General features: G+C 31.5%; 3 protein-coding genes and 1 non-coding gene across 5 annotated transcripts; 1 reads left to right on the top strand and 3 right to left on the bottom strand.

Moving 5' to 3' along the window:
- Positions 1–1344: 1344 nt before the first annotated feature.
- LOC113871982 (actin-related protein 9) lies at positions 1345–12300 on the bottom strand. Of its 2 annotated transcripts, none has more exons than XM_027509099.1 (20): positions 12161–12300; positions 12002–12074; positions 11760–11869; positions 11602–11661; positions 11440–11505; positions 10517–10619; positions 9624–9829; positions 7051–7171; positions 6811–6875; positions 6451–6540; positions 6100–6150; positions 5361–5492; positions 4476–4565; positions 4314–4384; positions 4028–4227; positions 3907–3950; positions 3773–3822; positions 3577–3622; positions 2663–2713; positions 1345–2083 (listed from the first exon to the last, which is right to left on the bottom strand). In XM_027509099.1, the coding sequence occupies exons 1-20, from the start codon at positions 12161–12163 to the stop codon at positions 1940–1942; spliced, it is 1776 nt and encodes a 591-aa protein (XP_027364900.1). In that variant the 5' UTR covers positions 12164–12300; the 3' UTR covers positions 1345–1939. The 2 variants fall into 2 exon arrangements, 1 of the variants encoding a protein (XP_027364900.1); XR_003505818.1 differs by having other exon boundaries at positions 1993–2083; positions 3773–3850; positions 12161–12275.
- LOC113873968 lies at positions 1473–1598 on the bottom strand. Its single transcript, XR_003506032.1, has one exon. It is a non-coding gene; the product is annotated as a U11 spliceosomal RNA (small nuclear RNA).
- A 1152-nt stretch (positions 12301–13452) lies between the features above and the next one.
- Positions 13453–16327, top strand: LOC113873016. The gene is made up of 2 exons (XM_027510958.1): positions 13453–13590; positions 13873–16327. Exon 2 carries the CDS (start codon positions 13905–13907, stop codon positions 15942–15944), a length of 2040 nt encoding a protein of 679 aa, XP_027366759.1. The 5' UTR covers positions 13453–13590; positions 13873–13904; the 3' UTR covers positions 15945–16327.
- A 1557-nt stretch (positions 16328–17884) lies between these two features.
- On the bottom strand, positions 17885–20012 carry LOC113872868. The gene is made up of 5 exons (XM_027510737.1): positions 19836–20012; positions 18492–18606; positions 18311–18400; positions 18091–18189; positions 17885–17993 (listed from the first exon to the last, which is right to left on the bottom strand). The coding sequence occupies exons 1-5, from the start codon at positions 19901–19903 to the stop codon at positions 17892–17894; spliced, it is 474 nt and encodes a 157-aa protein (XP_027366538.1). The 5' UTR covers positions 19904–20012; the 3' UTR covers positions 17885–17891.
- Positions 20013–23910: the final 3898 nt, after the last annotated feature.

Genomic DNA, 23910 nt, shown 5'->3' with positions numbered 1-23910 from the left:
ACTTCTCTCACCTACTCCACTGACTTCTCACTCCCCTCAATTAAGTGTGTAGAAAATGAGCTTGAAAATTTAGACTTTTGGACACATAGTTAGGAGTCTAACCCAACATTGTCATCATTGTTCCAATAACAACTGCAAAATTCAACCATGGCTTCTAGATATTCTTTACAATAAGATTAATATATCGATATTAAAATAATTCCAGTTTACGTGGTTGTTATATTGACTGTGACTTTGCAGTGAATGCATTTTCAACTTGAAAACTTTTAAATAATTTTAACAATTGAATCTTCTTTCCGGATCTTCTCAATATCAACGTGAGGTAATTTTTGTATTGACAAGAGTTGTCACCGATAGAAAAGCAATCCATTCTTATATGTTAACAGCATTTAGCTGTTAAACGGTAAAAATGTTTCACTCAAACCATATTTTAAAATCCAAATCACAAAGTACATCTTATTGTTATGTATGTGGTGATCAATTGTTATTTGCAGTTCAAGTTACACCATTTTTTGCTCGATAAAAAGAGGTCAATATGAACGGGTTGCTTTTGAAAAAAAAAAAAAAGAAGAAGAAAGAAGAAAGCAATGCTTTAGTACGAAAAATTTGTCCGAGTATTTTGATGAAAAAGAGAAGGAAATATATAGACGGGTTGGAAGAAAGTGATGAGGGAATGCTAATTTTTCAGTTTAAATTAATATTTCATTATTAAAACTATATAAATTAATATTTTATTTAAAAAACAATCTTTTCTTACCGTTACTTTTCCTTTCCTTTAAACTCGTACTCTTAAAAGAAAATTAAAAACAGAAGATACCTACAGAGTCTAAGCTCTTAACATTAATTCATTTTAATCGTTATTGCCATATAAATTAAATTAAACTTATCAATCTTTATGTTGTAAATGAAAATATTTAAGACATGAAAATTTTAATCGAACTCTCTTTCATTTAAAATTAAAATTAATTAAAAATAATATATAAATTACCCTCTCTTCCAGTAACTGGTTTATTTATATCCATTATTTTGTTAATTCTATCTTAAATTTAAAGAAAAAAATACTTAATAATTATATTTATAATTTTTTATTATTAAAATATTTTTAAAAATTATTTTATTATATATATAATTATTTAAAAGTTAGACGTCAAAATTTTAAAGACTAGTCAATTTTTTAATATATACCTAAAATATAAAGTAGAGAAATTATAAATAAATTTATCAAATTGCACCGAATCTACTGATTAGAATTAATAAAAAATAAATAATTAATAGTAAATTTTATTTTACCGTTAATACAAAAAATTTATTTGCAAATAATTTAACTCAACACAACTCTTAATAAAACACCTGAGATGCATAAAAGGGAAAGTTACAACGATTGTAAAATAAGAGATCAGAGTAAGACACAGATAATAATATACATAGAAAGAAAAAATAATGAATAATTAGAAAAGAGTTGAAGGTGTAAATGGAGGGTCGGCCAAGCGAGCCAACCCTATTCGTTTCCAGAAATTATGTCAGCCATATGTCTTGATAGCCATACAGCATTCACCAACGAGGGTGAACGTGGCATATTTAGCCAACTGACCCTTTTTAAATCTGCATAGCCGCTCTCCTGCTGTATCTATAAGAGCTCATTGGCATTCCTTCTACTTCACCTCTTCGATGTGGGCTCTACTACTATGCAACACTTAGCATAAACGAATGCATTTCAGGATGTATTTACAAAGTTCATTCATTCCCGCTCACTAGGATTAATTAATCTCAACAGTTTCAAGTAATTTCATTCAGATTCTAGACAACTGCTTAAACCCACTTGAATTAACTTTGTCCTATGGCACAACAAAAACATAACAGGGTCAGCGAATAATGCAACTATTTCATACATTTTTAACACACTCGTTCTCTATTTTCAATGTAGTGTCTCACAAGCCTTTCAAGAATTCATGTAACACATAGCTTGAGCTTGAAGATAATACGAATCCTTGTATTTTTTGTTACTCCCAACGTGAACTCCGTTGTGAATCCAATCCTCCCGATTTATCCATGCATCCCTCCCTAAATCGAGTACTCCAAGAATCTGCAAAGGCAAGTGAGCTAAGTTACGATAGCACCAGTCAAGGGATGTGACAGACTATATATATGTGTAACAGACTATATATATATTCTTCTTTGTTATCTTAATTAAAATATGAGAAAAAGGATTGTTGCCAACCCAAGCACTTGCTTGATGCACAAAAAGTGTGCTTTCGCAATCAGCAAATTACTAAATTGATCTAAAGTAGCATCGCAGTGGACCCACAATTGTTATCCATTATAATTTCAATAGTAAAGGTCCACAAGCTAACTGGAACAGTGAACACTGAATCTGAAATTGCACTAAACATAATGATAACGTTTTTATTAATCTTCCCCAAGCTCATCCTCATTTTCCCTTTTAACCCCTAAATTCATGAGTTTTATGATTTTGAAAGTAACAAAATCATTTTTCCAATAATTGATGCCACATCTTCCATCGAGTTCACGTCAAAAGACTCAACAATAACATCCTCAGAATGGGAAAATATAATTAGTGACAAAAGGAACCATATAATAATCAAGAAGAAGAAATTCATGAAGTAAGAAGTTAAGCGTTATAGTCACAAGTGCTTCAACATACCGCCCCGCCTTTCCAAGACACAAATGTTGGATTTGTCCTTGATTGTAGAACCTGAAGAACCATGTAAAAAAAGATATCACAAACAAAATAATAGAAAACAAGCAATTAACAAGCAAAAAGCATAGTAGGTCACACACACACAGACGACATATATCTTCTCAACAACTTTCTTAAACCGACAATAGATGTTTTAACAAGTACAACATACATATACATATAGATAAGTACAACAGAAAGATATATATTTTATGGACAATGACTTCAAAACTAGACTAGTCAGTAGTCATTAAAATGGCAATAGTATTGGTTTATTGTAGTTCAATGATCTGACCTAGGTTGAACAGCGGTTAAAGTAGTGATAATTATATATATATATAATTTTTTTTTTAATATTATACAATATATTAAGTACGATAACAAACTGAATAAGAGGCTATTTGATAATCATCCAGCAAATGCCAAATTGAGTAAATCCAAAAAGGATAATCTACATGTAGCTTAGTGCTTCAAAGTCCACATTGGACAGTGAATGAATCAACGAAACATACAGCCTATATAAGTTACGAGGAGACTCCACTTGCAAGTCCCATATAGGATGGTGAACGGAACATACAAACTTCCAACATATATAAAGATGAATGTTAAGGATAAGATTTTGGTTTAACTAAAAAAGAAAAAGATTGACAAATTATCACCGGTTTCACTAGTTTTGGATTTTATTCTTTGCTTTGTTGTTTGAGTGGACTGGGCACCTAATTGGTTCAACGTTTTTCCAATCATTTTATTAATCAATGTTTATGGATGTCTTATTCACACAGCAATATGACAATCATATTGCGTCCTAATGGCCAAGAATGCCACTTGGAGCAAATTTTGCACATATCTACAGTTGAATTATAGGGTTAAAAACTAACCTCCACAGTGTCAATTGCTTCATTTGGAGGAATGGCATGTAAAACCCTGAGACATAAAAAGAATAGCGGGATTAATCCAGGAGCTTAATATCATGAAATAATAAACAAAATCACTCATGACAGGTGAGGAAAAATGAAAAAGCCAATTAGCTTCTTGTTAAGTAGGTAAATATGATAAATCAAAATTGACACAAACCTTTCCTCGACTGCAGCGACTAAACCATTTGTCAATGCCACCCCGCCAGTCTATTCCAGATAAATGTGTCAATTCATTCTGATAAACATGTAATATTAACAAATTATACACTGAGCTCAACATTTAAAACTCACCAATTGTATGCTACAAAATAATTTTCTCTGGATGTCTATGCGACCTGTGAATGTAGCATCAAATAGTTACACACGTGTTCAGAACCATGCATATAAAATAGAAAAAAGGACAAACAATGACCAGTTGAGAGAATGCAGTTAGTAATAGCTTCTGCAAGGCCAACTTTTTCTTCCTTTTTTGGCTTAGTTGAAAAAACTGGATAGCTTTCCCACATGGGTAATCCCCCATTAACATTGGGATAGAATGTATCTGACATGTCAGACTTCCGGGAAAAGTCAATATGCCATGTATCTTCAAGCATATCCTCATAGTCATGGAACCTAGCAATGGAAACCAACAGGGTTGCGTAAATATATAAATCACAAATAAGCTCACACCACAGGGAGAAATTTATGAATTCACTAACCAAGTGCGAGGTGGAGGAGGATACACATCAGGAACTAAAAGCATTGGATAGAACAATCCCATAGGAGGAACCTATAAAACAATCATTATCACTGTCCGAGTATAGCATCGTCCAAAGGCAAAATGCAAGCAATGAAGAAGGAATTCAACAGAAGATACATACATTAAGAGCAGTAAGCCTTGTCTTATGAGATCCAGCTGGTACCCTGTCCTCGTATGAGTGAACTACTGCAACAGCATCAAGTTCCCCATCCTATAGACAGGACAATAGATAATTCAAAAATGAATCCAAGTTTGGAAAAATGTATACTTAAAGGAGCAGCACTATTCGTGTGTGATGAGATGCATTTTTGAAAATTCACACACATGTTCAATATGCTATGGCTTATTTGTACATTTAAGGGCAGTTATATATATATATATATGGAGAAGAATCTTTTTATACTAGAATAAGTCTAAAAATTCTTGTACTCAATTTGTGCCTTTCATTTAACTTATATCTAACAGGTTATAATTTATTACTTTACTGATCATTAGATGTAAATTAAATGAAAGATTTAAATCGAGTATAAGAATTTCTAAACTTAAACTAGTGTGAGAAGATCTTGTCTCTATATATATATATAAAATTAATGTTAGACAATCTTATTAGAGAAATACAAAACTCATAAAAAAGAATGTAGAAAAACTAGATATGTTAAAGCTGGTTTTGTGTTAGAATTTTTCATGTTTACATCATTTTAAATATCATAACTTAGCTTTTCTTAAAATTTTATTATTTTAAGTAATTTTTCAATTTTCTTTGAAAAGTTATATTAAAAATATAACATGATGCCTGTTAACATTTGAAATGTACCACTAACCCAAATGGTATACGAACTACATATACCTCCACATACCATATACTTAACAAGGTAAAGTACAGTGCACAGTGTACTTGTAACCCCCACCTTGAGCTCTAACTTAAGGAAATGTCTGCAAACTTAGAAATAGAGTACAAGTAACAACAAATAACATTTCAGCAATGAGATAAAGGAGTAGAACTCACTTTGATTTCACAATATGTCTCTTTCAGTTGATTTAACATTAACATATCAATAGGCTTCGTTAAAACATCTGTACGAATTTGCGGCCAAGTCTGGTGATGCCTTTGGGTCCAGAGAAGGCTCCTTGATATATCCTGAAATTATGAAGTTGTTATTTGGACAATGACATCAAATACTACCACAAAATCATAAAATTTGTAACACAAAATATGGTCAGCTAAATAATTATAAGAATTATAATATGAAAATCTTGACAAGAAACAAATAAAAAATGGTGATATTGCACAACAGAGAATCAATACACAAATTGACAAGCACTATTTTCTTTAAATATATTAGCCACTGATGACAGTGTTTCGCTGTCAACCCAAGTTCTTAAACCTGTAAATCCTTTTTTGAATTATAACTATTAACCCATTTTGCCCATTTTTTGTTTTTCAACATTTAGGTCTTTTTGAATGCCAAGGCTAGCTGAAGACTTCTGTTTGGACCAATAAACTACATGGTACATAGAATTAATTAATCCATTTCTTTGGACCACTATGCTTTATACATGACGTATAAGTGAAAAAAAAAATGACATAGTAACCAACGTAAAGCATAGAAAAGCTTGGTCAGTAAAAAAATTAATAATAAGTATACCAAGCACAACCAGGTCAGTAACTGCATATTTTCTAAGCTTTAAAGTTTAAACTATTTCCAAACATCAGTAATGGGTAGAATTATGAAGCTGTTCTGTACCTCACCACCAAAAGGTAATGTCTTTCCAGTTGAAGGCAGAGCACCTCCGTCCTGAACAACAAAAAAAGCAGTTAGCTGCCTATATTAGTGACTCTATTTATAGCTAGAAGCAAAATTACATTCAGAATAATTATACTAGTGTCAAAACCATAGTAGACTAGATGCTGTTTTGGCATACAAGCTGTTTAACTAAAGTTGAAAAGTAAATCCAATGACAATCTGTTACATAGTTTTGTTATTCCAACTTCCAAGATATCATAAAAGAAAATTCCAAATTAAGTGCTAATAAGATGTGTTGAAAAATAATAAAAATAACAATTGTAAAATAAAAGATCCAGAATTTTCATTTACCTCTATGCATAAAAGTGATGTCACTTGAGCCCCAATATTCACAACACATGCGGTTGATAGTCCACTTCCGAAAACAGCAGCAAGACCTTCCTGTTCAAACAATTCCATATGAAATTCAGAAACTAGGGAGAAATCCTGAAAAATAATTTTCCTTTATGCATTAAAAGTCCATTGGAACAAACGCTCTAGTGTTTGATCCACCACCCGCATTCTACAATTAAATTTCACCACCCATCAGGATTATGATCCCTTATTAGAGCTTGCTGATGATACCGGTATTCATCTATAGCCTTTAGTTCACTGGATTCATTTATACCTGCACTCATCGTACAAACTTAATAGTGAGATAAAAGGTCATACCTGGTGAACCACTGCTGAGCCAAAGCAGAGTTCTTTCAGTACTAAAGATAGTACTTCCTTTATTTCTGCTTATGGCAAAGGAAAAACATAAAATGAATATAGCAGGGGTGTGATAATAAGAAATTTAAAGGAATTCCAACATGCAAAATAAATGGATGATAGTTTTCAAATTATTTATCACATGTCTTACAAGAAAAAGGTGAAACATCCCACAGTTCAAATGAACTAAATTCTACATACCACGATTATCAAATGTTTCTGGCATCACAAGAATAGCAGAGTACATGTTTCTTTCATTGCGAGGGATATGCAGTTTCTCTACTAAAATCCACTCCCAAATAGTATGTAGATCCTCAAGTACCTGCAAAATAGGCAAGAATAAAACATCTCCAAGACATGGCTTATATAAGCAACTCAATGGGATCTAAATTATTGGGACAAGCAACCCAAGCTTTAAACCCAAGTTATCCCAATCTAAAAAACAAAATAAATATATAATTCAATAAGGATTAGATAGCAACAAACTCAAACAGCCAAACCATAATTTCCCAAATTACTGACGATAATTTCCTAAACCACCAATTCGCAATTACATCATAAACTAATATTTTTTTAATAATTGAACATATCATCCTCCACTTCTTCATTTTTTTCCAATTTCCATTATGAAGAATACCTATTGTTGATTTTTTAAAATGAGGAACTAGCCTATAAATGCAACAGGCAACATTCATAGGCAAGTGTACCGTCGAAAAGTAATAAAAAGATTTTTAAAAAGAGTTTCTAAGTTATCATCCCACATAAATTATTTTCAAGTACCAAGAATACCTTGATTCAATTGTTTAAATGCAAAGGAAGTGTGATGAATTAAAAACAAGACTTAATGTTAACAATTAATTGAAGAGAACAATAATGCAACATATGAGAGAAATCGAATGAGATGAGTCTAGGATTTATGATTTTACTTATTACACTTCTTTATGTTCTAATTATTTTAACTTCAGTATTGGTATCTGAATATTTGACAACCACTCATATTAGTTCTATTAACACTTAATGATCACTTAATGTTAATATTCTTTTTCCTGAACAATCACTCTTAATAATCATACAAGGCAAATAGTTGAGAAAGCATAAAAACCCTATGAGTTTGTTAATTCAATAATGGTTGAAGGAGAGGAATTAAGTGTGATTAACCTAACTTTTTATCTTGTTTTATCCTATAGTTGATCATGTAATGTTAATATTTTTTTTTTTGAACAATTATCCCTAATAATCATGCAAGACAAATGACTGAGAAAACATAAAAATCCTATGAGTTTGTTAATTTAATAACGGTTGAAAGAGAGGAATTAAGTGTGATTAATCTAACCATAGTTCCATTAATTACACGTGGTACGTTAGCCTATAATGCAACTAATTATGATATGCTAAGGGTGATCAATTGTTAACATATACAATATGATTCAATAGAATAAAAGCCAAAAATTAAAAAAAAACTAATACTGATAGTAAAAGTAAAAATCACACAAATTATGCAATAGGATCTCTCATAATTTTAACTATGAATTTAGTTACTCATAAAGAAATACACAATGAAAAACATAATGAACCAATTTATAAAACACAAAGGAGAATGCAAACAAGAGAAACTCAAAAGGGACAAAGATGAAAAAAATTCTCGTTCTCCAAGGAGGTGCTCAATCACTTGCTCCAACTCCGAAGGGGTTTATCGTCTTTACTAATGATCTCCGATAACTCTCAACGATGAAGTAAGTCAAAACTAAAAAAGAGAAAGGTGTACAGAATGGTATAAAAAAGTGTAGAATGAAGTAGAGAAATGTTAAGTGTAAAACATAAAACCTCTTTATATAGGATGTGCCTTGAGTTCCTGGTCGGTTGAGTTTTTATCTTTTTAAATCGGTTTTATTTACAATCAGAATCTTAACTGAAAACTACTTCAAATCTTCATATCTAAATTTAAATTTTAAATTCAAAATTCAAACTCAGATTCACATGGCACGGCTAAGGGCTAAAATTATCTAATTTTTATTCAAAATATTTCTATAATGCACTGATAACAACTTCTAGCTAAATTGCAACAATTAATAGCATAATTAGTGTAAATAGTATAAAATATATCAAAATATGAATTTATCACCACAGCAAAGAAGCCCATAGGTGATGCCATGATGAAGGAAGAAGCAAAACCAACAACAAATTGGGATTTTTCCAAATTTCAATGCTACAAGATTCTTGCAGTCTGCAAAGTCTAAAAGCTCCAAAGGTGGCAATCAATATTGTTGATTTTCTCAATTGGAGCATCAACAACTTTTAACATTGGCTTTATTTAAAACTGCCTCATTCTGCAGTAGGTGATCAGGACTCAAGAGGCTTTACAAGTACCTTTTTCTCTTTTAGTTTCTTCTGTGATTAATCTTTTTAAGAGAAAACAGACACAAGCCTTTACATAATACAAACACAAATTACTTGTTTTCATTGAAGCCAGTAGATCATGTATTTCCAAAAAATTCAAAGCATACAAATTCATTGCTTTATAAAGTAAAACATCTGTTATAACTTTGTAAGAAAAATGCAGGCAGGTTACAAAATATTTAAAAAAAAAGAAAATTATTGTTATGCTGCATTCATAAATAATACATAATTAAAAGCAACCTTTAAGTTTTGACATAACATTATGATGCAACAACTAACTTTATGGTATAATATGATTTCTTAATTAAGTATATGGTAGGCATCTAACTAAAATTACTAACTTACACTGATTGAATTCTGGTGAAAGTGAAAATTACCTGCTGCATGGAATAATGTTGAGAAATATTCAGGTGTCCTCTGCGGATTGGACGACATAAACAATATGGTTCAGTTGGTGATATTCTTAATGCTTCCTCACCACAAATGAACTCTCTGAATTTTTGTTCACTTGCATTAGGTTCCTTTGAATCTGTACCTTCTTTTGGATCCAAAGAATCACTAGGTTCATCTTTACTTGAAGTCTCTACAAGTGCAAATTTGTATACAATACATAATATAGTGCTACTTAATATAAGTAACAGAATTTAAAATAAAAGCAAAATTAAATTCCATATGTTCTCATCTCAAGTAAGTCTACAATGCTAATAATGGATGACAAAGAATCAGAAAGCTTTCACACAACAAATTGATTGAAGTCAGATTAAGCTTTAGCAAAATTCAGCACAACCCCAGTTCATGTTTATGTGAAACATATTCCCTTTTAACAATCAGTAACAGCCAGCTGTTCCATAGAACTTCTAGCAGTACAGCTATTTCTTTAGTTTCTTTCTTTGTGGGTAACAATAAGCTGAGAACGACAAAAATGACAAAAATAAGATAAGAATAACAAAAATAAAGGACAACAATATGTTTCGATTAAATACAACCAAAAATAGAAGAACAAAAATTTATCTTAAACTGACTCTCCAGGCCCTTTCACATAATTGCAATACTTCATAACAAGATAGGTAAGGCATCAGCTCTAGGATTCCTTTGTTCAACATAATACTCACAAAAGGTACTTCCAGATCCTATTAGGTAATTGTTAAAAGAGACTCAGAGATAAATCAAATACTAAGCAAAATGTCATAAACACATCCAAAGCCAAAAATGCAACTGAAGAGCTCAGGAAAGTACTAGGTAAAATGCAATGAGGTTAATTTTCTCTTACCTAGTGACAAAGATGAATTAGTGGCCTCCTCATAGACGTTAGTCCAAGTGAACGGCAAATCTTTCCTGAGAATATGTGGATTATGTCCATCAACACGTCCCATCTGCACATTAAGTGATGAGTATTTTGAAATTCATAATATGAATATCAATTAAAAAAAAAACGTTTTTTACAATGCAGTTTTATGGTGATGTAGGAATCCTAGAAAGGAAAAACCAATTAACTGCCCAAATACTTAACAGAATTTTCCAAATAGATAATTTCCATTATACCAGATCCTGAGAGTAGAAAAGTTATTTTTCAGAAATCTTAAATTCATCCTTGTTAAAATGTTCATAGACTAATTGAATAATCTGCTACAACAACGATCCGCAAAACAGATCTATTGCCATATTCTCTCACTACATAACCTGTTATTTTGCAATTTTTGTTTGGCATGGGCGAAGTGACAAACTTCAGAAATGAGATTATAAGGATGTGAAGTTAACATATCTTCAAATCATACATGTATAAATATAAATAATATAATATATAAAATCTCAGTTAAGCATATAAATCACACGCTCTATTTTTATTAAGGCCAAATAACCTTTACAGAAAAATGCCCATAATGGTCAATAAAATTACAATGTCCTTTCCTTCATGAATAATATATTTGTTTGCAGCTTGTTTTTGCTCTATAGTTCATCACTTATATTCAGATCAAAATCCTTATGATAGCAAGTACAACAAAATTGCCAGGAATTCCACACTACTTAAAACACAATGTTTTGAAAGGAGAATACTAGTACCAAAGAAAATCCAGGCAGGTTCGAACATTATTTACATCACAAAACTACAGTAACACAACCAAGAAGATAAGCACATGTATTCAAACAAAAGTGATGAGTTCATTTGAAAACTGAATAAAACATTCCATGTACCTTACGAGGGAAAGAGTTACTGGGAGCTTCTTCATCTAGAAATGGTATCTTCAATAGTGATGCAATCTTTTTTTTTTTTTTTCGCATAAGGGGAAAAAAAGTCGACATTAGCATACTGTAAAGTGAATGCTACTTACAATTTCACAATGTGTCATCACTTACAACATCATAAGACTTTTCCCTTTCCATGTGCTGTACAGTCGTGACCTGACTATTGAGCATCTAAATGCAGAAAACAAAAACAAACAACAACTGAAGTAAATCATGCATGCCTGCAGAAGGGGGTAATATGAAGTAAATTATGAAATCATCACAAAAACCTGATCTATGACATTCCTCTTAGGAACTTGTTTGGTATGGCGAGCAACACAATGGGGAATATTAAGGGGGTTATTTTGTGAAGCCAAACCAATCCTAATATTTGCAGAACCTGAGTAATAATGAGTATGGTATCAACAAAGTTACAATATTTATGTGTCTGGTGTTGTTTATACACCGAGTTAAATGATCATGGGAAGAAGATAGCAAATGGGTGGTACTCAAAATTGGAAATTTTGCATACCAGGGTTGATAACAACCAAATTGGAGCCTCGTTCTGACATTATTTGGGAAGGAAGCGCTGATTTAAGGTAATCCTGTGACATGAGAGCATTACCGTATGCATATGAGAACAAAACTGTGGACAGATTAACGGTAACAAAAAAAGAGAGATTAATTGTACCATTGAAAGAGAAGATGTTGTTGCAGTGATTAGAGTCAGAAAGGTTCCTATTCTGCTGCGTTTCTTCGTAGTTTGAACTTGGAACTGGAAAAATGCTTTCTCTCACAAATTTCTTTGATAAAGGTTTTTATTCTCAAATCTTCTATATTAACTAATTAATTATTATGATATTCAATTATTGACTAACAATTTCTTGGATTATTACACTGTTGGTTTACTTATAATGATGATGATGATATGAAGCATCGAAACAGAAAAAAAAAATAGTTAATAAAATTAGGAAAAATTATAGTTATAGATAATAGTAAAATTATGTTCATATTGTGTATCGCTTAAACTAATTTAAAATATTTTTCATTTTAATTATATAACTAAATGCTATTTTAGATCAATAAAACAATTCTTTATATTTAAATTCTTAACTTCTTATTTTACTAGAGTCTAGAGTTTTTCTTTTAGATCTTATTTTACAAGAGTTGAAGCATTTTTTTTATAACTTAAATTACATTTCAATAATAAAAAAATAAATTCTGTTTAAATATGTTTGTTGTTATTTGAAGAGAAAACAAACGTATTCAAAAGTTAAACAATTTTACTCAAGTACTTTAATTCTTTTTTAAAATAAAATACGTTAAACTTTAAATATTATTATATATTAAATATGGGTCTTTATTATTATTAAAAACTTTTTAAAGAGTTATTGTCAGTAAGAATTTTTAAGGATGATTTTTTTATGTCATGTAATTTTTTAATATTTAGTATTTAGTATTTAGTATTTTTATTATATAAAATTTACTTTTAATTCAAATTTTTATAACGTATTTCTTGATCCCTTTAAATTAATTATTTTAACATGATAAAATATTCATTATGAATAATAAATATTATTTTTAACAATTATTAAAACTTAAAAAATATAAAATATATCTTTAGTTACTTAGAAAAATTTTAAAAAAATGAGTATTTTTAATAAAATAAATATTTTGAAAAAAAATTATTCTCTTAACTCTGTCAGATGAAAAAAAAAAAAACTCATGTAACTAAATATATCGTAACCTTTATTGGTTCAAATTATGAATGTCAAAATAATTATTAATTATCTTGTAACATTCGTTTTACGTTATTTATTTATTTGAAATGGTTCGACAGTCGTGGAGTTGACCGATGAACATCATTATTCTTAACTTTATTTTAAGTTTAAACTTTAAAGAGCAAATTATATAATGCATTTAATTGTTTTAATTTTAAAGTTTAAAGTGAAAAGTTTAAATGCAACGAAAGCAAGTAAACGAGTCACACACACACAATTGCTGGTTTGTTCCAGTTGAAATTGATCTCATTTTTTGTTTCAGACTCTTTCTTGCTCAAAAACACTGCTCAACTCCAACATCGTACTTCAGATCTATCACACCCATCTTTTGATTTCACAGGTAACGTCAAAATCACCACTTTCCCTATATTTGTCTGTTTATTTTGGCTTTCTGATCTTTCACCACATTTCCAATTTCTGTTTCCGAAGCAATTTTTAAGAATGTCCCATTTTTAGAAATTAAATTTTCCGTCCGTGGAAAAATTCTTCCTTTTTACTGGTAGGATCATATTTGTGTGCTGGGTAGAATTAAAGATTAATCTACCTTCATGGGGTTCCTCGTGTTTTTGAAAAACTATTGTTCTTACGCTGAATGTCATGTTAATTAATGTATTGAGATCAGTTCAATGTGATGTAGATCCTGCAAGCCTCGAAATGAGTAGAGGATTTGCATCAAAGAAATCTTCCTCTTTGCCCCCACCACCGACACCAATCACAGTTGCATCATCATGCGCAAAGAAGAATCAAAGTCCTAGAAGCCCTTTGCAGGATATCAACCGCATTTCCAGTAGCAGCAACAGTAGTTATGCTTCCTCTAGTGTGTCCACTGAAGCCTCAAAGGGCTGCCTGAAGTTCTTGTCTTCCTCTTCTTTTAAAACCCCTGTCTATAGACCCAAGAATCTTACCAAAACTCCCAACTCAGTCCCTCATGCACTAGCATTGAAACAATCTAAATCTAAGTCCTCCAAGGAGAACCTTCCAAAGGGTAATGTTGGGCTGCAAACGAAAAAACTCGGGTCGGATAAGGGCCGGGCGCATAGGAAGAATCCCCCATGCCTCTACCAGTGGCAGTCTGGGAAGAAATCTGGTTCCAGGACTGGCCAAAAGTCTAAGCCTTGTTCTTCTTTGAATGAACATGGCAAGTTTTTATCTAGATTGCCATCTGCATCAGAGGAGTTAAAGCAAAAGAAGGATACCCAGGGAGGGATAAATGATAATGCTGGGGAGCATGCCCTCGTGACGTCGTGTCAAACTGATGCAAGTTTGACTCCTTTGAGTAGTAAAAAGGTTACTGGGTCAGATTTGGAAGATATTAGATTTTATGAGGATGTGGAGAACCCAAGCACAAGCACCGGTAGAACACCTCCAATTCACAACTCTGTTTCCCCAGAGATACAATGTGGTGGGTCTTCTTTGGTTCCCAAAACACCAACACCTGCTTGTTATGGTGCCGGCTATGTTGTTTCTGGTGTTGCTGACAAGAGGAAATGTAGGCCTAGAGGGATTCTCACTGTAGAAGAGAACTATTCAGGCTTTGATAAAGTAACTGCTAATAGTTTTGATGATGATGAGAAAAAAATAGTGGATATTAATAACAACGCTAGTACTTCCTTGTTACCTTTGCCAACTGAAGCCGTAGTGCAATGGCTTTCTTCTCCACGTAGCAAGGGAAAGAAAATTCCAAGTCAGAAGTATGAAAATGGGTTAAATCAAACTCACGGATTGGCGGAATCCACAACTTTCGTTTCCAGTATTTCACCATCATCCAGTTCTAAAGCATTTTGGAATGTAAGTGATAGCAGTGATTTGTCTGGTGGTGCTAATGATATCAGGAGATCTTCAAATTCTCCAAGCAAACTTGCTGAATTTCAAGCACCTTCTGATTCCATATTATTGCCTTATCCATCCTTATTGTTTTCTCCCAATTCCATGTCTATTTGTAGGACAGGTAGCTCACGAAAAGGAAACAATGATCAGTACAATCTCATTGATGAGAATTCTCCCTTCTCCCTGAATTCATTTAGTAGTGGAAATGTTATTCAAACTCCAAAGTCAGATTCCAGTTCGGATTTACATGTTGGATTGTCATTGGTGCATGCAGACAATCGAAAGGAAGATAATTCTAACCCTGACCTTACCTCATCCAGCAAAGTTCTATACGAGAACTTCCTTCTCAATAATTCTATGCCACTGGAGGATTCTGTTAATTCAAGTTTCCAGTTTGATTGTTTAACTGTGCCTTTTGAATCCATTGATCTCAGCAAACTTCCAAGACTTTTGGATGATCAGGATCCTTGGTTATCTAGTTCTACAACGGAGAATGCCTCGCAATCCCAAATGAGGATATCATGGAGGGAAGGGTTAATGAGCCAACTTTATGAACTGGATGAGTTTGATTGCTGTAGGTGTTTGTCAGATGAAGAAGACATCACCAATGACCGTGGTATCAATAGTTTGTCAGGTCCTCAAGTCAATGTTGAAATAGATGGTGGTAAAAAATTGAACAATGATGCTGGAATCACTGAAAGTGAGGATAATGAACTGGAAATTGATGGCTTTGGCAAAGAAAATTTTCCAGCTTTAATGTCATGTTCAGGTGCTGAGTTCATAAGCACTGATGGAGGTGGTCTAGTTGCTTCAAGGGATGATTCAGACTGGACTTTATGCTGCGTGAACAAGTTATTTGAAGTGTGAATCTACCCTTCATTGTTTAATCCATTTATTGAATAAAACTTACTTGTCATGTAACACCCGGGTGAAGGAAGAATTTCTACTTGGAGGAAGCAAAATTTTTTCTACTTTCAATTTAGGAATAGTTAACTGCTCAAGTGGTTAATCAGATCAATTATGATTACTTTTACCACTTTTTGAACATCATTAACTGGTTGAGTAATTAATACTTCCTAAACTAGAAATATTTTTACCTACACTTTTTTCTTCATTTTGTAATGTACCCTTCTCTTTTTCCTCTCTAGTTTTTCTATCCTTGTATTTAGTGAAATTTGTCTTTCACTCTCTAATTGGTCTACCTGTTCTACGTGGAAGCCATTTATAAAATATTATGTATCAATCTTTATGGCTTTGGACAAGGTGTCGCTAATTAGTCATTTGGCTGCAGATATCTTCCATGTGTGTATCTTCCACTAACTTTTATACTTTTTGAGTTATAATAAAAGAGAACCATGTTGGTAGGGAATGCATAAGTAGTGTGCATGCTTGGATTAGTTCATTTTTAAGAAATATCTTTTTTTGTTAACTAGGAAACTTTTTCTTGACAAATAAATGATTATTTTTCTGAATTATGTTGCCAAACACACGTTGACATAAAATAAGATATTACACCTTTATGTGGTGGGGAGGTCGCTGCTAGAAAAGGCAGTTGTAATATCTCAAATGAAATTGGAAAAAAGTTCTTTTAACGTCACTTTCTTGTTACACCTTCGTTTACCAGCAAAAAAGTAGAGATGAAGAGAAAGACTTAGAGAGTGGATTGGAGAGTACAAAGGAAGTGCAACACAATATGATGCCAAATTATTTTTCAATGAATTTTTATTTTATTTTTGCGTGCACGTAATGGATTTTCTTCAATCGATGGTGGATGATGTGGCCCTTCGAGGCAGCAAGATCATCCAAGTGGGATAATCTCTATCAACAAAGCCTTTTTTATTCACACGGTCAAGCATGAAAACTTTTATCAACATATTTATTTAAGGGACCTAGTTATCCACCAAATGGTCAATGAAATTGGTTTCACTTAAAAAGTAGAATAGCTTAATAAAGTCGACATATTCAATCATATAAGTAATGCACAAATAACTCTCCTCTGATAAAAACAAAAGTAAATTTACGTATGAATCAATTTGACTGTACTCAAATTAAGCCATATTGTTTAAGTTAGTCAAAGCTAAATATGTATAAAAATTATTTTGCTCTAATTGTTTAATATTTGATTCTGGGCGATTAAGTTAATTAACACATACATGATTGTAAGGGTTACATACAACAATTAAACTCTTTTGTTTTCTGTCAACCGTTAAGCTTATGTGGCGTGTTTTTCTCATATTTGAGACTACTAATTCCAAAAGTGGTGTCTCGAGAAAGTAGGGACTCCATGCCTTGTCAAAGTTTTGGCAACGTCAATAGCATGTTCAATTAAGTTTAAATTATTTAGTTTTCAAAAACTTTCTCAAAAAATATAAATAAACAAATTTTTAAAATAAATAAAATCAAACATTCACTGAGGTGCCAGGGCTCTCAAATTGGAAAGTGTATATTTTGTATGTACTATATCTTGGATATTATATAGTATTTGAATTATACCAGTTTAGAATAAAATAAAACAACTTCAACTGGATTAAAAATTGTGAGATAATTAATCTGTGAAGACAATTAGTGCCAAAATATCTTAGCCATCAAACCTTGATTGACGAGCAAATCTAACCAAAGGTTTTTGTTAATAGCTATTCTTAGAGCAAGTAAAACATAATTGAATAAGAACGCTCAAACTATTCATAATCAAATTCTGTGCCAACTTACAAAAACAATATGCAAAATGGTTCACTTAACTATTCCAAAACGCAGCAACAATGCAATTTAAATAAACTCTTCACTGGAAACAGATACATTTTCTTTTCCTAATTTCTAAACTGTCTTTGTTTTTGGGGTCTTCTTCCTGAATTGTTTTCTGGGAATCGAGTACTTCATCCCTATAAAAAATAACAATGCACCAAAAAGTGCTGTGCTCTGCCATAAAAAAAAGTGAATACACATAAGGTTCTCACATAGACAAAATCATTAAATAGAAAAACAGGAAATACCAATAGTTTGCAGAAGCACGTACCTGAATGAAATCATTTAGCAGTAAACTGTACTCAGGCTTATCAGGGCTATAGTTATAGAAATCATACAGTATTGGTGTAGTAAGCCCCAGATACCAAAGCTAGGAGGGAAAAAGGTAGTTAGGACACTGGATTATAATGTTTTAGGATTAAAACTTATAAAATAAATTAAGAATGACAACTTCTATTCATTTCAAAGGTAAGAGAGAAGACCGCTCTTACCAGAAGATAAGATCCAAATGTGCTGCCAAACACAAATAGAATCCCTCCAACCCCCTTTAGAAATATGATAGTGGTAATCAATTGCCGAACCTGTATTTAAATTTTGATCAGAAAGACATAGGCAAGTCGAAATTGAATTCCAATTCCAAAGAACTGATAATATGAGAAAAGATGGCATTACATTAATATCTGGTATCTCTACTCCCAGTTTGAAGGATAAATTTCTCCTCACAACATTGAGCTTGGGAATCAACTCCTTTGCAATGGGTCCACCAGTGGCATCAAATTCATTAAACCTAGCAACATACGTTCTATATAAATACAAAAGTACTAAATGTTGATTCGATAGTATTATTAGCAAACTAAAACTGCTTTAGCAACTCGACATTTGATTGGCTAAAATCTTATCAACAAGGTATTTGGTACAAAGGCTAAGCACATTCATGAACATCAAACTGGTAATCCACCACCAAGCTAGTTACAAAATGAAGTAATTGGAGTTAAAACTGCATAAAAGGCTGCAGCTGACTATAGAAATGTATTCCAATCAATAAGTCTCCAAGACATATTGAAATTGGTACTTTTGGGTCCATGTAAAGTTTATAAAGTTGCAATCTCAGCACAAATTGCATGTGGTACGTTTTGGATTCCTGAATTTTTATGTTACGAATACATTGGAAAACCAGCTAGCTGGGTCTCACTCTATCAGTTGATTTCTTAACACAGCTAAGCTTCTATTAAGCCCTTATATTCAATATCCACCCATTCCACATCCCCCCCCCCCCCCCCCCCCCCCCCACAATCTTGCCAAAATGTGACATTAAAGGAAACAGAATCCATAAGCAAAAAAAGGGGACTTTCAGAAGGACAGTAAGTAGAAAAAGATAAATCAATATTACTGTCGATATCAAGTAATAACAAAAGAATTACCAATACTTAGAACAAATCATCACAATTTTAGTGTCTCGTAGCTCCTTTTATATAATGTTAAGCACAGACTTCTACACAACCCATGTTAAATGAGTCATTTGAACTATCAATTCTTAGTCTGTGCCTCACTTGATATCAAACTTTCATTACTAATTACAAACACGAAAATCCTCAAGGATTTGAAAAAACCAACTTAAGGAAAAACAACATTAAACCCATATTCCATATTCGATGTACAACTTCGAATTTCAGGAGTGCATTGGCTGTAGCTATTGCTAACAGTCAACAATGTTTAAAACATAAGAATCCCCATATGCTGGCAAACTTGAGAGAATTAATTAATCAATAATTTACATTAAAAAAACCCAATTATCAAAACAGATAGATATCCAGTAAACAACATCATGGATTCATGGGTTTGCACTTTACACTATATCTACGTGTCTCTATAGTGAAAATACAAATCTGAATAAAAACCCATATGCCCAAAAACGAAAATATAATGGGAAAATGAGTTTTTTTTGTTTCTTGCAGCAACCTAAACGTTATGTAAAAAATGGATCTAGAGAGAGAAAGAGAGAGAGAGAGAACTAACATCTGCCATGCGGAGAGAATGAAGAGGGAAGCAAAAAGGAGACGGCCCAGAAAGGAGGAGAAGCCCATTTTGTGAGTGTGTAATGGAGTTGCACGTTCAGGAGAAGCAGAGAAGAGAGTCGCAGTGGTCAATTTGGTTTTGGTGTTTGATTCGTCAAATGATGGAAATTGTAACCAAGTACTGTATCAGGTTAGACACTTGGAATATTTCAAGAGGAATGTTTTCCAAGAAAAACACATATACTTAGCTTAACCCTTTTTTACTAACGCTTTAGTTTGTCCTTTTTTAAGGTTAGAGTACACATGTTTCCAAATAAGTTTGTTGTTTTCTTGTTAATATTCTGGGCTTTAAAAAAAAAAAAAGAATTTTGTGATATAAAATGAATTTTAAAGGATAAGCTAAAAAATTATTACTATTGATAACTAACATGAATTATTATGTTACATGACTTATTTATGAATAAGCAAAATATCTACTAAAACATTTTTTAATACCTAGAACTTGATATTCTTTCAATGCCACTTAATTTTTTTTTTAGTTTTTTATATCTGTATTTGTATTACTCTTTAATTGAAATTTTTATCATTGTCTTTACGTCGTAAGTCACTAAGCACTACGCTGTACTCTTTTAATTAGGATTTAAGTTTAAGTGATCTTAATCATAGTTGTCTTCCAGTCTCAATAATATTATCAGTTAAAAATGTCAAATTATTAAATATTTATAATAATTTTTTTGAAACTTAATTATTCATAATTTATGAACAGTAATTTTAAGTAAGTATTTTTTTTTTCATTCACTTTTCTCTTAATCTTATTATCTTTCTCTCAAATTCATTGCATTGTCTTTATATTTCACATTAAAATGACAAAAATTCACATGAACTTTAATTTTAAAATGTAACCGACTAAATATATTTAAACTATTTTTTAAGCTGTAATATTTAAAAATGGAATCAATTAAATTTAAAGAAATTATAAAAAATTATATAGTTATTAATTTAATTAAATATATTTTAATTGAGAGTTCTTATCAAAACTATACATTTTCTTTAAAAAAAAATATTTGCAACAACTAAATAAGAAACAAACAGAGTAATAACTATAAATAGAAACTTGATACTTCCATTCCAAGTAACAAAAATTGATCGAGAAATCCAGCAAACAGATATCCATTTGTTTTTCTCGTTAAATTTTAAAAACAAATTGAGAGTTTCATTACGTCTCAACTATTCCTTTTGCAAACAAACAAGCATTCTACAAATACACTGCGAATTCGTCAAAATTTTCATTGACAATTGCTTCAATAAATCACATCTCCATGTTCATGCATGACAACTCCCTATATCCTATTCATTAGTTTATTTTTATTTTAAAAGATAAAAAATTATGATACATCTGTGTATCACTCGATGACTCATTCGTTCTAGATGCTACCAATATTAATAAAGGATAGCGACTAAAATAAATCGTTATTGCTATTAGAATTTTATTTTAATAAAATATTTATTTTTAATGTTATTGTTGATTACTAAGGTAATACTCCAACAACACATAAGTAACTACACCTAAATTTTGTCCCAACTTTTATCTTTCTTAATTTTAGTTTAGGTTATCACATACTCTATTTATTAAAGACAAATGAAAAAATATATAATAAATATTTTATGGAAACAGGATCATTACAAATTTCTAGAATGTGCCTTATAAAAATACTAGAGACAGTAATATAATTACAATAAAAGATATTTTAGACAAAAATAACTTAAATAAGAGTGATAATTATGATTTTTTACATTACTTTTAAATTTTACTTAATTTATAAGAAGAAAAAAATATTAATTAATTTAGAATAGTCTAAGTTTTAATGCATCACATAATATTAAAAATATATATTTAATTATTATCTGTTTCCATAATTAAATTATGATCGTACACAAACATTAATAAAAAAAAAATTTAAACCAATAAATCATATACCGACAATTTCCCTGCTATAGTTTTGAAAACATTAATAATGAATATTCCTAGTTAGAAGAAAAAAGGGCTTTTTTATTTAAATAATACATTTTTAAAAACAAATTCTTAAAATAAGGTTTTTGCTAAACTATTTCCGTGTCTGGAGCTTTTTTTTACCAGGGTGGCAGTAGTATCGCACATGCATAGACGATAGTAAATTTTTATTATTATTTTAATAGAGTATCGTTCCAAAATTACCGATACTATACTAGACTGCACGAGTATCGAACAAAGTGAAACGATAACATATTTTTATAATTATTTTAATATATTATCGTCGTCCAGCATTCGAAACTCATATTTTTTTAATCAATTTTAATACTATCGTTGCAGATTACTCAATATTTCAAAAGCAACGTAAAAAGACTTATAACTCAATTTTAGAGAGCGGTTCAAATTGAGCCGCTCTCGTAAGTCACCTTTAGAGAGCAGTTCACTTTGAACCGCTCTCATAAGTCACCTTTAGAGAGCGGTTCACTTTGAACCGCTCTCGAACCGCTCTCATAAGTCACATTTAGAGAGCGGTTCACTTTGAACCGCTCTCATAAGTCATCTTTAGAGAGCGGTTAAATTTGAACCGCTCTCATAAGTCATCTTTAGAGAGCAGTTCAAACTGAACCGCTCTCTTAAATAAGTAGTATCGACAATATAGGGACGATAACCATTCGCGATGGACGATCGGGGATAAATTGTGCCACGTGTCGAGATCGTATGTGTATCGTCTCTGACACGTCGACTGGCTTATCGTTTCTTTTGGAGCGATACTAGTTGGGGCCACGACACCTGGAATATTGGAACTGACGCCGCCCAAGCTTCTACTTCTCTTCCCCTCCATCATAATCTCCATTAACGCCGGCGTTGAAGGTTTTTTATGCGAGTTTGCAAAAGTCTTGTGTAAAAATTTCATTTCGTTTGCATTATTCTCTGAAATATTGGAAGGTAAAAATTATTTTGTTGAATTTGTGATATTTTATTGAGTTTCATTTGAAAAATAATAACCGATTTCAATCTGTAATTTAGGAGCCGATATTGGTGAACTGGAATAGTCGTTGTTGCTGCCGGCATTAAAGGTTAAAATTCTATATCAAATGCAGTTTAACTTTTTTTTGTAAATTTTGTATCAGATTTTAGTAATTATATGTATGAAATGAAAAATGTGAAAGTTTGTATATGTAAAAACTGTGCATTTGACTTAGATTTGACCAACAACTAATGCATCACCCTCCCTCCATGCTTGATCAGGATCAACATCTATATTTTCCATTTCATCATCAGCATGACCCCAGTTAATATAGGTATAATGTGGACTTGAATTCCAAAAAGGAGTTTCAATCAAGCCTGCATATTGCATTATCATTCACCAATTTATTTTACATGTATATGAAAACGTATTTTATAACATTTAAATGTACTTAATACCTTGGACTCCTGCATTATCACTTATATTCAAGTTACTATAAGATCCACCCTCTAAATCAGATTCAGATGAAGTTTTTTCAAGATCCCCCCATTCACTGTTATTGTCATCATCATCCTCATTCTCATATTCACAATCTACACAACCATGACAGTATTATTGTTAAGTAAACATAAATACAATAAAATTAAATATATATATATATATATATATTGTCATAAGAAAATATATAATTACTAACACCTGATACAAAAGGGAGTGCATCTGCCTCAGACATGTTCTCACGTGAACATGATAAATTTAAGTCCACACCTTGTAATTGAATACAAGAACTTTCACCAGACGCAATATCTGCATATACTTCGATTGCACTTCACTGATTTTGTTGAAGAAAAGCACTTAACATGCAATCAATATCTTCATTATCGCATATATCTAACATTGTGTATTGTCTAACAATCGGGTCTACTAAAAATCGTGAAATCAACCTAGATATAACCTGACTAGTAGACAATTTCAGTTTTGCATGAATTTTTCTTTTCAATGTCTCCAAACTTATTCCACGTTCAATCTTAATCATTTTATTATTTCCTTCAAACGTAACACATTCGTTACTTGAAAATATTCGACCGTTCCAATGTA

The sequence above is a fragment of the Abrus precatorius genome, unplaced genomic scaffold, assembly GCF_003935025.1.
Source record: "Abrus precatorius isolate BTA unplaced genomic scaffold, Abrus_2018 Scaffold7, whole genome shotgun sequence".
In the NCBI taxonomy this organism is placed as follows: domain Eukaryota; kingdom Viridiplantae; phylum Streptophyta; class Magnoliopsida; order Fabales; family Fabaceae; genus Abrus; species Abrus precatorius.
Note: the sequence above shows the minus strand (reverse complement) of the source record. Positions and strands in the feature narration are given on the sequence as shown.